General features: G+C 43.1%; 1 protein-coding gene across 10 annotated transcripts in view; it reads left to right on the top strand.

The window, feature by feature from the left end:
* The window catches only part of LOC121166533 (disks large-associated protein 1), a 316,740-nt gene that overhangs the window by 137,754 nt on the left and 163,715 nt on the right, over nt 1-15,271 (top strand). For all 10 annotated transcript variants that reach the window (XM_040995705.1, XM_040995704.1, XM_040995706.1 and 7 more), the window contains exon 4: nt 1,433-1,673. In XM_040995705.1, coding sequence (XP_040851639.1) covers nt 1,433-1,673 — 241 coding nt within the window. The remainder of the gene's footprint in view (nt 1-1,432; nt 1,674-15,271) is intronic.

Consider the following 15,271-nt stretch of genomic DNA (forward strand, 5'->3'; position numbering starts at 1 on the left):
GGAAATACTATTTTTGAACTGGAAACACCGCTCATGAAGGAGAAAAGCGTGCTTGCCTCCCATTACATGCCTTAAGGAACCAGCCGTCCTTATCAAAAGCTTTCCAAAGGGAATCAATTACTACATGGCATCTTCAAATAACACTAAATGAGAAGACTGTCAAAATTATAATAATTTGGTCTGTGTTCTAATCACAGTTTAATCTGTTAAATTCTTCATTAATCATGAATTGGGTTTCATGAAAAAGAGGTAAGAAGTTCCGAAAGATGAAACTGCTCCTAAAGCTCTATTAAGTCAGCTACAAAGTGAGCAGCTGAGCAAAGCTTCTAATCGGTTCTGTTTCTCCTTCAGTTGAGTATACAGGGGATGTACGTTACATACAGATGTGTGTGAATATAAATATGTGCCGATACAAACCAATTTCTCAAAAAATCTCATTTTTTAAATGCACTATTAAGCAATTTGTAGCCCATAGCAGCTCTTTGTAAAGAAAAGTGAAACCCTGTTGGGCCTGGTGCGGTGGTCTAGCAGCTAACTCAATGCAACTTTGCCTGCCCGGAATCACATATGGGTGCCAGTTCATGTCCGGGCTGCTCCACTTCCCATCCAGCTCCCTGCTTGTGTTCTGGGAAAGCAGTGGAAGATGGCCCTAGGCCTTAGGATCCTGTACCCATATGGGAGACCCAAAAGAGGCTCCTGGCTCCTGGCTTCGTGTCAGCTCAGCTCTGGCCATTGTGGCCACATGTGGAGTAAACCAGTGGATGGAAGCTCCTGCTCTCATTCTCTCCTCCTTTGTGTGTGTGTCTACCTTTCCAATAACAATAGATAAATCTTTTTTTAAAAAAACACTGTTACAAAGCAACAAACAAAAAACCTTGTAAGTAGTACCAACCTTGAGGGTGCTTTTCAAGATTTTTACATACCCGGAGTTACTGTGGCTGTATGAGCATCTTGCCTGGAACAACAGGACACAGGGCCATGCTCTGCACCTCAGCTTCAGTCAACACTGAAGTTCTCGATGAGTTAGGCACTTCAAAAACCACAATAAAAAGTTAAAGTTTCTGAAATGTTTGTGCTTTAAAAAAAAAAAAAGTTGCGTGTGGGCTCTGAGCACGGCCAGTAACACTGTTCTCCAAGCTCGCCTTTATAGGAACCGTCACCTCAGCTAGTGTTGGCGGTAAGACTGCCAGCCCACGCTTGCTTGCCTTCTAAGTTTTTTGAATTGTAAAGGATGATATGGTCTCATTAGCAGGATACCGCTCTGTTATAATCTGTGACATCAGAGAATAAAATGCCTTTGAGGGCATCGTATCCAGTCGCTGCCTCTTCTCCTGGGGGGGTTGAAGATGGGGAAAGATTGAAGGGAGAGGTGGATGTGGCAGTAGGTGGAGAACCTAGTGCAAGCGTTTACGGCCCGTGTGTCTGCCCGCAGGTGAGCGAGATGGAAGTGAACGGGCAGTTCGAGTCCGTGTGCGAGTCTGTGTTCAGCGAGCTGGAGTCTCAGGCCGTGGAAGCGCTGGACCTGCCGGTGCCCGGCTGCTTTCGCATGCGGAGCCACAGCTACGTGCGCGCCATCGAGAAGGGCTGCTCCCAGGACGACGAGTGCGTGTCGCTGAGGTCGTCGTCCCCGCCGCGCACCACCACCACCGTGCGCACCATCCAGAGCAGCACGGGTGAGTGAGCCGGCCTCGGCGCCCGGGGCCCGGGAGGCTGGCGCCCTTGCTGTCCTCACACGCCAGGGCAGCCCGGGACAGAAAGCCGCCCCTTCCCCCAGGCAACGACTTTGCCACCTGCCTGCCTCTAGTGGCCCCTCTGACCGCTTTGGTCCACCTGCCTCCTCCCTTCCCCTCCCCATCTCCATCTGGGAAATCGCCAAGGGAAAAAACTGTAGCGCCATGAGGCACGTGCCTGGCAAGATTCCCACCCGGCAGCCTACGGGCCCACGCCCTGAGCTCAACCCACCCCCTCGTTCTCAGTAATTACCCGCTGTCCCCTAAGGTATGCCCCTAAATGAACCAGACACCCCGAATTATGTGCATCACAGAACTGCAAGGCTGATTTTAATTACTGCCTTAATTACTGGAAAATGACTTTTCCAAAAGAACTGAAATATCATCGTGAAAAAATAGGAAGAAGTATATGACATAGTAATATCAAACATTTTGTGAGTTTTCTTACTAAACCAAATCAGATTTATTTGTGATTTTAAGACTTCCTATTAGGCACAAAGAGCACCTCTTTTTCCCTCTAAATTGTGTTTAGGCGTATGTGGATGCACTGTGTTTTATCAGCACATTTACACACAGAATTGCTTAACTAGTTTCTGTGACTCTGGAACCTAAGTAATACAGCCTTAGGTTAGGTATTACTACATATATAACATTTGGGTTCCAAGAAGAAAATTCTGCCATGTTAAACTAGGCTTAGCTTTATGGCTGAATTCAGAATAACTTCAATATGTATGCAAGAAAGTCAAAACATCAAAAACCAAGAGCTTAAGAATAACGATGATTACACTAGAAAGAAAGCCTAGATCGACATTATTCAGTGCTAATTCTATGCACATCAAATACCAGAAAAGTATTGTTCAGTCTGGAATTATTGCATTTCAAGAGCTGATAGATCCTGAAACCTGAATTAAGTAATTAATAGGCACTGAAGTATGGATTCTTTTAAAATGCTTAGATGTTTACCAAGAGCTCATCGCTGGCCACCGCCAAGCGAGATCTGACGCTTAGAAAAGCAATACTTCCTGAGGCCACGTTGGCTCCATGGCTGAGCACAAGCTTAGTCACTCAAACCTACCCAGGCTGCCACCTTCAGACCAAAGCGTAGGCCGCAGGCTCTGCCTCACTAGGCTGCTCTCCAAGAAAGCCAAAGAAGAGGTTAAGTAATTAATGTGTGAAGAGGCTGAAAAAAAAAAGCATTTCATGTGTGTTTGCATTCGTATGTAATTTTGGAGGTCTGCCCTGTGCTTCTGGCATATTGCTGTGTCTTTTGGTGTTTGCCATTGTCAACCCTTTACCCCATACACAACCCTTCTGCAGTGTCCAGTCCATTCCTCTCTGTAATAATCTCATTGCCTGCTGGCTGAAGTCGCTCCTTAAATACACAAAAAGCTGACCCTTGCCCAGAAATACCAAAGGCACTCGCAAAAGAAAAATTACAGTTGGCTCACTCCTTCCCTATCAGGGAGCAGCAGGTGGATGAAGTGGGGAGAGACTCCAGGTGCTTTCCCCTGCTTACTGCTCACAGGATTTTGTGGTTTTGACAGTAAGAGGCAGTTGGCTTGAGCTGTCTCCAACAGTTCTTGTTCCATGACTTTCAACTCCAAACACCCACAGGTCTGACTTTCTAAGGCCTTTTCCATATACTCTGGAGGCTGCTAGAGTTGAAACAATAGGGTTGCCTAATAAAATCTGGGTCATCCAACAAATTGCAATTTTGGGTAAATAAATAGTGAATCATTTTTATAGTGTAAGTATTCCAGATACCATATGGAAGATATTTAGATTGCCTAAGTATGTTATGGTGTTAATGGTCTTTGCTAAAATCCAATGAACCTACGGAGGAGGTGAATAGGAACCTGGGCCGATGCCCTACGTTGTTGCATTTAGAGTCTGAACTGAAGCCCAGTGTGAGGCCCTGTGTGGTAGAACACCCGAAACAGAGGGACGTGAATGAATGGCAAGTGCAAGTGGTGATTAGAGCTAATGCTTTTGGGGCCCCTTGAGTCTTATGTAAAGTGCTGGACCATTTCTGCCTGCCTCTGTCTGTGGGCGAGAAGGAGGTGATGTCAGGCCTGGAAGCTCTGCAGGGATTCAGGGTCAGGAAGCTACGACTTTCCTCTGTGAAGAGTCAAGCATCACATGATGAGTTCTCGCACAAGGCAGGGGTTTGCATCTCCCTTAATCATCAAAACAAGCACTACAAAATAGGATGTTTGCCATCATGGGAAAAGAAACCAGTACTGCACCATTAGAGTAGGTTTTAAGTCTGTTGGGCAGTTATGAGTACAATGTTAAGAATTGCAATAGCACCTCAGATAAGTTCTCTCTTCTTAAACATGCGCTCTTTTATGACATAGTGTCTGTTAGTTTCTGTCCTTCCGCTCTACTCCCATATGATTCTTCTCTCTCCCTGTCTTAGTCCTTTTCTATTTTCTTTCCCCATGATCTCAGCAGTATGCTTATTTCCTTCTTATATTTGTTTACTGCATACATTGAATAAAATAGAGTTTTCTACAGGAAATACAGAAAATCGGGTTTTTTGGTAGTACCTCACTAATTTTTGAAACAATATGCTCATCTTTAGAGATTGGGAAATGATTCTTTTCTGATTCTAATGATTTTCCTCATGTGCACAGGTCAAATGTATATCAGGTTTAGTGGGATTTCATGTGGATTTCTCCTTTACTTCTTTGCCTAGCTCATTATTCTTGAATTCTTAAAACAGACTCCATATTTCCTGAACTTGCCTTTGTCTATAAAAAAAAAAAAAATCTCATTTTAGGACCTGACATGATGGGTCAACTGTCATCTTGCAAATGCCAGGCATCCCATATGGGCACTAGTTCATGTCCCAGCTGTTCCACCTCCCTTCTAGCTCCATGCTTATGGCCTGGGAAAGCAGTAGGGGATGACCCAAAACCTTGGGACCCTGCACCTGCATGGGAGACCCGGAGGAAGCCACTGGCTTTGTATCAAGACTGGACCAAGCCAAAGCCAGGAGCCTGGAATTCCATTTGGGTCTCTCACATGAGTGGTAGGGACTCAAGTACTTGACCCAGCACCTGTTCTCTTCCAGGGTGTCTGCTGGCAGGAAGCAGGATGGGAAGGGGTTGGGGCTTAATCCCAGGCACTCAGTAAGCAGTGATTTAATTTGCTCTCCCACAATGCCTACCCGTTTGACTTTATTTTTCCATATATAGAAGCAGCTGTCTTGTATCTTTCTGGGTGTGTGTCTATTGATGATCATGATAAAGTGTTTTTTGCCTAATGAGACTACTGCCAAGCTGCAATGTGATAATGCCTTTGATAGTTTATAAAAAGTGTTCTTATAGTTTTTATAGTTTTATAAAAAGTGTTCTTAAGTGTTCTTATAGTTCCTATAGTTCTATAAAAAGTGTGCAGGAAGTAAGAAGGAAATTCATCCTCAAGTGCACAAAATGGCATTGGTCTATTTCATAGGGGAGGAGTTTGATTCATATTCTGAAGTGGACATTTCTGACACCCATTTCTGCTTTCACCTAAAATATTCAGATGCTGTAGGCAAAGAGGCTCGCGTTCCCATAGTTGTGAGGATAATGGCCCTATTTCTTATTTTGCTTCTCTATAGTAAATATCGTACTAATCAATATCCCTGATGCAGTGTTTTAAACAAATACTTGTTGAACTTTGCGCCAATGAACCAACCTTCTCTCCACCACTTCCTTTTCCCTCCCCTTCCTAGCTCTGGTAATCAGTACTCCTTTGTTTAGGTGGGGGAGGGAGTAGGAGCACAGACACTTGGGCTATTTTCTTTTCCTTATAGATTCATTTATTTTTATTTGAAAGGCAAAGTTGCAAAGACAGGAGAGACACAGAGAGAGAAATTCCTATCTGTAGTTCACTCCCTAAATGGCCACAATGGCCAGAGATATGCCAGTCCAAAGTTAGAACTTGGTGTCTCTTCCCAGTCTCCCACCCGGGTGCAGGGTCCCAAGGCTTTGGGCCATCCTGCACTGCTTTCCCAGGCCATAAGCAGGAAGCCGGATGGGAAGTGGAGCAGCCTGGACTTGGAGCAGTGCCCATATGGGATGCCTGGACAGTGGTGTAGCCTCTGGTGATCACCATGCTATTCTACAGTTATCGAATCAATGATTTTTGCTCCATATCCCAGTGGTATGTTCTCCCATATCCCAATGAGCTCATGCAGTATTTGTCCTCTAATTCTTTTCTTTTGATCTGGATGCGAGAAATAAGTTGTGTTATATGGCACAGTAAAGCAACTTTAATGAGCAATAATGCGCAACACATTCCAACTAGAAGAGAGAATTTTGAATATTTTCATCACAAAAAAGAAGTGATATGTGTTGGAGGTAGACATGCTTACCCTTAAGATTTATCCCAAAGTTCATGTAAACATGTATCAAAACATTAACTGTAGCCGGTAAACATGAACAGCTATGTCAACTGAAAACAAAATAAAACTTATGAAACAACTGGGCCTTTGAAGTGGATTATAGGCCAATAGAACACAAGATTCTACTCTTCTGTCAGCCAAAAAGCACACGCATGAAGGGAAGCGTCATGGCTCATTACTCCCAAGCTCTGGTCCTGATACGCACTGCTTTGCTTAGAGATCTCTGTTCACCCTTGCTCGGCTGTCAAAAGCAGCTAGAGGATCCCTGGGGCAAAGTAGGCCCAACTCCTTGACTTTCCTCATGAATCGCTCTTGAGGGCTTTGGTCTGATTTCATTTTACTATTGTGAATAAAGGACAAGGCTGGAAGAGAAAGCCTTCACTTTATGTGTGTATCTGCACACACACAAACTGAGAATACAGATGGTTATAGAGGAATAAAACCAAACTATCTAATGGTTTTCTACTTTTTAAAATAATCTACACTGCGAAAAGAACAGATAGTAAATGCTCATAGCTATGTGAATGAGCTCCTTTCCCACAGGTGAAAACTTTGACCTCTTTTTGCACTCGCCAGGATCCCATATAGGCACAGGTTTGTGTCCCGGCTGGTCCATTTCCCTTCCAGCTCCCTGCTTGTGGCCTGACAGAGCACTAGAGGACGGCCAAAAGCCTTGGGACCCTGAACTCATGAGGGAGACCCGGAAGAAGCTCCTGGCTCCTGGCTTCTGATCACCTCAGCTCTGGCCATTGCAGCAGCTTAGGGAGTGCACCAGCAGATGGAAGATCTTTCTCTGTATCTCCTCTCTATAAATCTGATTTTCCAATAAAAAATAAATAAATTTTTTTAAAAAGATGATGAAGATACACTAGTCTACATCTTCTGACCTCCCAGAAAAGAGAATAAGAGCCCCGAGTACAGGACACACAGTGTTTGCCAGCCAGCGATGTGCTTTCTTGGATGTGGTGGGGACCGTAGTACAGCAGTATTTGCAGTTTAGTATTTTAACAAGAAAGATCACATTTTCCCTCAAATAAGCTGTGTTCTTCCATATCCCTACTTCGCACACCCTGCCACTCCTTGGAAGCTCTAAAAAGCTTGTTCAAACACTGCCTGTTAGAGCAAAAGAATTTTCTCTCTCTCTCTCTCAGATATTGTATTATTATTATTTGAAAGACAGACTTAGAGAGAAGGAGAGACAGAGAGCAAGAGATTTTGCAACAGCTGGCTCACTCCCAAATGCCCACAATGGCCAGATCTGGGCTGGTCTGAGGTTGGGAGCCAGGAGCTTCCTCCGACCCTCCCATGTGGGTGCAGGAGCCCAAACACTTGAAACAAACAGACTCAAACTGGCACCCATATAGGATGCCAATGCCAAAGGAGGAGGCTTAGCTTGCTACACCAAAGTGCCAGTCCCAGGAACTTCATCTCTTGATCATCTGAGGATACAGAGTTCTTCCCAGAACTGGGTCTTCATTCCCCACAAGTCACCCCAGTGAGGAGCCTACACTGAACTACCATCTGCATACACACTAATATGATGCCCTGCTCCCCACCTCCACCCACGTACAAACCCTAACCAAGTAGAACTTCCACCTATTTGGTTTAAGGTAATAGATTGAAGCTACTATACACAGGAATCATTCAGCATTGGATGAAGAAAGGGGAGGGAGGATATAAAAAAGTGCTGAAGTAGTCTGCATACTTCCTAATCAACAAAAGATCGAATGATCAGTATCACTTCCCCAGGAAAATAGCATTGCTGTCAAAACAGGCTGAATCATAAAATATTAACAGAAGAAGAAACTTGTTCTTCATCCTGTCCAGTTCTGCAAACTACCACCCGGGGGTGTATCCAGACCACTCCCTACCTTTGCCGGTAAAGGTCTGTGGGCCTTCAGTTAACACTCATTTGACTATTGTGGCTGCTTTCACTGTTTCTCAGTAGAATTGAGTCATTAGTGTAGAGACCATGCGGCCCACAAAGCCAAAATCGTTTATCACCGTGCCCTGCACAGAAGTATGCCATGCCTTTCTAATATATCAAACCTATTTTTGTGTAAGGAAATGAAGGTTCAAAAAACCAAAGTCTCCCAGCAAAGAACCCTTTACTCCTTTGGTTCCCAGCTTGGCAGATTATTTATTACTTGATCATAAAGCAACTTTGAACTTCAGGTTCTTCATGTGTAAAACGAGATTTTAATGCTACTTCTCTTACCAGCCCTCATGGCCATTTCTGGAGCATTCATCGAGTATAGAGAAAGCTCACTTCTTTCTGCCCCACACTAAGTTAATGAATAGTTCCTTATTAAGCAAGGAAGGGAAGGTTCAGAAGGCCCAAGGACAGATATCAATCAGGAGCCTTTCAAACAAAGCACCTCTGTTTTTTTCTGCAAGATAAAATCAAGTAATAAATATTCCAGACTTTGTGTGGCCTGCTTCCTTGTCCCTCTGATAATGAGGTTTTCTTTGAAGCTCTCCATGTGGATAGGAGACATTCACTTACTCCTACCCTCTGAGGCTCAGAAGGATAATTAAAAATAGGACTGCTGTGGCATACCCTGGCTGCTCTCATGAGGTGACTTATCTGTGTCTATGTCTGAGAAAACTGACAGTAATAACTTCTAGAAAAGTTAAATTCTGAGCATAATTTTCGAGATTATTTGTTTATTTATGGGAAAGGCAGATAGCCAGAGAAGGGACATCTGGTGTTTTACTCTTGCTAAAGCCAGTGTGGGGACAGGTCAAAGCTTGAGCAGTTACATAGAAGCATCTCCTGTGTTGGTGGCACAAACTCACTTCCTTGAACCATCGCTGCTGCCTGCCAAAATGCACATCTGCAGGTAGCTGGAATGGAGAGCAGATTCAGATGTTTCTGAACCCAGGTCCTCAGATGTTCGGATATGGGTGTCCCATGCTCTGTCTTAAATACTTATGACCAATGTCCACCTCTGTGAGAGACTTCTAATTGCCCTCTCTTCTTTGGAACACCAAGATGCGATTCGTCTCTAATACTATGAAATGTGAAATATTTTAGCAGACAGCACAAGAACTAAAATCAGAAAAATACCATATGCTTTCGTGTTTTTGCAGCAGTATTAGATAAATCATCTCTTGGGAACAGAATGCCCAAGCTTTCAGGGGCCATGCTCTGTCAACAGCTGTTAAGTCACCTTTGCCCATATTGTTGCCAGGGTCCAGAGTCAGTTCTTTGACTCACAAGATGAAGGATTACCACATGGAGAATAAAGGGGTGTGGGAGCAAAGCAAGTGAAAACAGATTTAATGGAGAAACAGACCTCTGCTTGCAAGGAGGGGTCCCCAAGAGAGGGGTCCTATACATTGGGGTATGGGAGCCTATAGGCAGTACATGTCAATGGATCAATATTTATGCCTAGCTTCAGTATTTTGGGGTCTGCTTTGTTTCATTCTGACTCTTGTGTAGTGGCCATGGTTCCTCACCAGTTAACAAACATTACCATATCAGCCTACAGGGAAATGTAACAGTTAAGCAATATAGGTGACCGGCATGACATAAGGCAGTGTATGTCTGCCTGATGAATTGCTTAGCACTTGAAGCTCCAGCTCTGTGATGTGCTCTGGTTGGGGCTGCAGCCTTGTTTCTCACAGGGTGACCTGTGGTTATGGGACACTCTGTGTTTCCTAACTATGCATCTTTTCATTTTCTTACCGTGATGTGTTTCGTCTAATAGGCAGATGGCAAGTTCCACCAGCAGTGAGGAATGCCTGGCTCCTCATCCCTAGAGGGACCTTTCCCAACTGCCTGTTAACCCTTCTAATGCCTCACAATGTGAAGCAGGGTCCCATGCTGAATAGTCCCTTGCCAAGGGCTTTTGGCACTGTGGCCTTTAAAATTATGAGGCTCAAATGAGAGAATTAGTAGGGAGACACCAAGTACATTACAAATCAGAATGCCTCTCCTCGGTATTGATTTGAAATCTCTCAGTGTTCCTGGTTTAACAGTCATGCAAGTAGCTAAGCTTTGAGCACTTGCTGTGAGCACAAGCAACATGAGCCGCTGCATAAGCTCATGTAATCCTAGAGAATACTCTGTGACATGTGTGTGATATCATCATTTCCATCATACAAAGGGGGAGAAAAATACAGCTGGGCCAAATTATAAGCAGCAAGTGAAAAGGCAAGCTCTTAGAGTCTCCATTACCATCAGTAACTATGGCATGTTCTGAAATAACTTGACACAAATGTGCCTCTAAAACCAAAGGCATAAGGGTTCCTTTTTGTTCTCAATGTGCATAGTTTTTTCATTAAAGAAAAATTCTACATACCCCTCTTTTTTTTAGAAAAAATGGTGTGGGTCACATATTGGTTTGTGAAATATCTACTTAAAGGTGGAAATATAGAAATGAAAATGAAAGGAAAATGCTTAGAAGTTCATATGACACAGTGTCCTTTGACACTGCCATGCAGCTGAAAGATCTGACATCCAAGCACCAACCCAGTCATATTGTCGGACAGAGCCAAATGGCATGAAGAATGCTGCTGACACCCACTGCACATGCAGCCAGTCACAACTTCTTTTTTTGAGGTTCATGGAAATGGTCAGGGAGCTCCACCCCTAGGTTAAAGGGGAAAATCCTTCAAATCACTTCACTCTTGTATGGTGAGTTGGTTAGCTAAGCTTTCAGGAGAGATGGGAGGTGACCAACTCTGAGTTGATGACTGAGGAAACACAGATAGAAAATCAGGCTCCCCCATTATGAATATTTGTCATATGGGAGATCCTGCAAAAGAATGAATGATGTGAAAACACTCTTCTTTTTTTACTTTTGAAAAGGACATAGCCACTGTTTTATACAGGTAGAAATTACTACATTTAAAGTCCTTCATGATCCAGAGTTGTTTGATCCAATTCATAATCTTTAAACAATGTAAGAGCGATTGGAAACATTGACTGTAATTAATGCTGGCAGCAGGATGACCTTCCAAAGCTGATGGTTATCACTGTTAGGTCCAGGTGGTACGTTCAGGGCCCAAAGTTCTGTATTTCTGTTATTCCCGCCATTGAACTTCTGTTGAGTTTTCAGGGCAAGCTTTTATTGCTACTATACAGCTTTAATTTCACACTAAGAACATAATGCATAGTGTCCTGATTTTACTAAATTGGCACTTGAATATTCGTATCTTTGTTTTAATAAAAAAAAAAGTGATGATGTAATGATTAGCACTCGATAGCTTTTCTTTGCCATCTGCTAGTACTTTATTGGCACATAAATTCCACAAACATCAAGAAAATTTTTCTCTTTTGTTACTTTTCTTCCAATTATCAGTATTAGTTGGCCTATTAATTATTTAAGTCACAGAAGGCAGTTACTAATCCAAATTACCTTTAAAAATATGGCCAACTATCAATGTTTAAATAGGTTTTATCCCTAGGATACATTAGCATTTGTAAGGGGCTACTGTATTCATCAGCTTTTTGTTGTTTTTAGCTATCATACATGAGAGAAGGGAAAAGGATTTACTCCAGCTTATGCTGGGAAGCTCACAGCCACATTAGTCCAAATAGCTGGCGAGGCGGAGGATGAGAGAGAAAATCAGATGGCAAGCCAGGAGACAGAGAGACATAGACACACATTCTTCATCTTCTGCAAGGACTTTCCTTATGATAGCATCAAGATGTCCTTATGAGCTCCTAACCCCATCCCATCACTTCCCAGAGGCTCCCCGTGGAGCATGCCTCCATCCTAATCCCTGAACCTCCCACATGGGTGTGTCAGAGTCCCAAGGACTTGAGCCAGTCTCCACTGCTTTCCCAGGCCATAAGCAGGGAGCTGAATCCAAAGTGGAGTTGCCACAAGACACAAATCGAAGCCCGCAGGAGAGGATGGGGATTGGAAGTGAAGGAGAAGCCTCTTGAGCCATGGTACCAACCCTAGTTGCCACATTCTTTTTTTTTTTTTTTTTAAAGATTTATTTTTATTATTTTGTTATTGGAAAGGCGGATATACAGAGAGGAGAGACAGAGAGGAAGATCTTCCATCCGATGATTCACTCCCCAAGTGAGCGCAACGGGTCGATACTACGCCGATCCGAAGCCAGGAGCCTCTTCCGGGTCTCCCACGCGGGTGCAGGTTCCCAAAGCCTTGGGCCGTCCTCGACTGCTTTCCCAGGCCACAAGCAGGGAGCTGGAAGGGAAGCGGGGCTTCCGGGATTAGAACCGGCGCCCATATGGGATCCCGGGCGTGCAAGGCGAGGACCTTTAACCACTTGCGCCACCGCGCCGGGCCCTAGTTGCCACATTCTTAACCCCTTTTATATATGATCTCTGTTATTGCCATGTGACACAGCAGTCGGTTAAAGAGTTTAAATGCCACTTAATTTATGCATTTCCACAGGTTCAGCAAATAGCCCTCTAAACATTGAACATGGCTCTTACACATAAGATTTCTCCCAGGAATATTTGTTGACTGACAGAAGAATTGAGATTTCCTCAGGAGATTGGCTTCTTCAGTAAATGCTTTAGATCTTTGGGATGACTCCCCCATCTTCACGAAAGCAGAAAGTTCTTTTCAGTCATGCACCTGAAAATAAACCACTTCATTTTAGAGAGAGTGGGATGGTTACATTCACCCCCATATGTTCTGAGGCATGTTTGGTCATTTCCTATTTGAGGGAAAAAATGTCTAGAAATGGGTGGTAGGCAATATTAAGGAGAGTGGTTGGTGTTCATTTCCATACCTAACGACTTCCGTGTCATGTTCTTCTCAAGCTATTTGTTCTATCTTATGTGCTTCCTCCTGGTCACAGCCACGTGAAGTTAAATTCTTACCTATGCTTGCTTTTCTTCTCCTCCTTGTTAGCTTTCTTGTGAAATATATCATCTTTTTCATTCCCAAAGGAATATTGGGTATGTTCTAAAGCTGTGTAAAGTGAGAAGGGAGTGCTCTGTCTCCTGTTTTGAGTCTGCACTAAAAATTAGCAATAGGAGTGGGCACATGGAAAATCCAGTTTGAGTTCTAAGCTCTTAACTCTGGCCCGATCCAACCCTGGTCATTATAGGCAGTTGAAGAGTGAACCAGCTGATGGGGGGATTTCAGTAGCTAGGTGGAGGATGGATGGATGGATGGATGGATGGATGGATGGATGGATGGATGGATGAATGATAGTGGATGAATAGAGAGGTAGATTGATGGACAATCGGTCAGGATTTCAAGTATAATAAATACAAAAAATTTCAAAAACAGCAAAAATCTCACTCTTCCCACACATTCAAGCCATAACAGACAACCCAAGCCACACATTGAACTCCCCAAAATCTTTTTAAAATGTGTGTGTTTTTTAACCTCTATTTCCCATCTGTGAATATAGCAAATGAAAAAAAACTCACTATAGCTTTATTTATCATGATGAACATTTTTTAAAACTACATTTATTTCAGTTTATGACTCAGTTTCATAGGCTCTGGGATTCCTGCAAACCCTCCCCCTACATTGAAATCCTCTACATTGTTACACTAGTACAGATCATAAGCAGCCATGATTCCTTCATTGCGGGCATGGACTATGCAGAGAGTCCAGATAAATTCAACAGTTTCATTGAGAAACCATCCCTGGTCTGAAAATAGGGCTGGCAGAATATCGTCTCCTCCAATGAAAAGCCACTACACAGCTTTAACAACAATTTACAACATCTATCACGATGAACAACTTCAACCACCTTAGCTGGAAGTGAGTATCGGACTGCCAATAGAAAAAAAAAGGTAGATTATAGAATACTACTTGAGTAGACTATAAAGGTAACTATGAAAATTATGTTTAGAAAAGTTGATAATAATATAATACATAAATAATATGGACCAAAGAGGAGTTACTATACATTGAGCTATATATCTACAATATATGAAAGCAGTATCCAAAACTGTGTTTTTGTACATGCACTCCTAGATACATATATACATGGTTTAGAATGTGTCAAGAAACAGTGCCCAGAATAAAAATTAACTATTAGTTATATGGAAGACAAAGACGATGATGATGCTGTCCAGAAACATGCTGCTTTGACTTGTCTAAGCATATGGTCTTTCCTTTATAGAAAGAAATCTAATTTTCTTGTGAAAAATTCTAGAAATGTTTTGTTCCCTTCCTTAGCTCTCACGGTAGTAGCAAGTTAAATCTTCACAGGATTTTTTTCTTTCTTCTTTTCTGTTGTCAGAGGCAGTTCATTTACAAGTCACACATGCAGGTGGTTTTCAAGAAAAGAGTTCAGGACAAAGGAATCGGGCTAGATAAAACCTGCTTATGGTGTCTGTAAAAACATCAATCCTTGCCTTGTAATTCTTACACTGACAAAAGCTCCACTCCCAGAGGCATGTTCCCAGCTTTACCTGTGTTCGGGCCAGAAAAGCTCCCCAAGCAATTGTGGTAAGAAAAACAAAGCCTTCTGCCACATCCGTTGTCTCATAGAATGGTGTGGGCCACCTGTGTTTTCAGAAAGAGGAGCAGTCTTTCAAAAATAGAAAACTGAGGTGTCAGCTGCAATGATGGGTAGTGCCAAGCAAATCATAACATCAGTATGCACTAAAAGAGAAAGTAGTGGAGACACGTCTACACTAGGGAAGTGTTAAGCCTTGTCTCATAAGATGTGGCGAGGCACCAGAAGCCTGCAAACTTCAGCGCATTGCTCCACCCGTGCTGATGGAGTAGTGTTCCTGGGTTGACATGACAGCCTTCTCAGCCTCTGCCTTTCCCTTCTCAAACCTGTTTCCTGACTCTTCCTTTGCCTTGCTTTGTTCTACTCCAAAAGGAATTCAATGGTTCTTTACCATTTTTTGTCCGTTCCAAGCAGCAACACAAGGAGACACTTTTGAAAAGGTGAAAATAACCACAAATCTGATTTTTTTTTCCAACACACATGCATCCGGAACCCTCTGTTTGAATGAATGACAATTGAATGGGACTCCAGAAACAAGCATCTAAGTTCCGTCTGTTCATATGGTCACACCACGCTGAACAGGATACTCTGGGCTCAGCCTTCCCAACCGCATCTTTTCAGACAAGTGATTTCAGAAGCACTGTGAAGCTTCCATCTAAGACAAAGCATTTATACACCTGCTGTGTTGTCTGCTACATTTTAAAACCCATGTACTTATATGATACCTCAGTGAACA

Source organism: Ochotona curzoniae, unplaced genomic scaffold, assembly GCF_017591425.1.
Source record: "Ochotona curzoniae isolate NIBS_2020 unplaced genomic scaffold, NIBS_Ocur_1.0 patch170, whole genome shotgun sequence".
Classification (NCBI taxonomy): Eukaryota; Metazoa; Chordata; class Mammalia; order Lagomorpha; family Ochotonidae; genus Ochotona; species Ochotona curzoniae.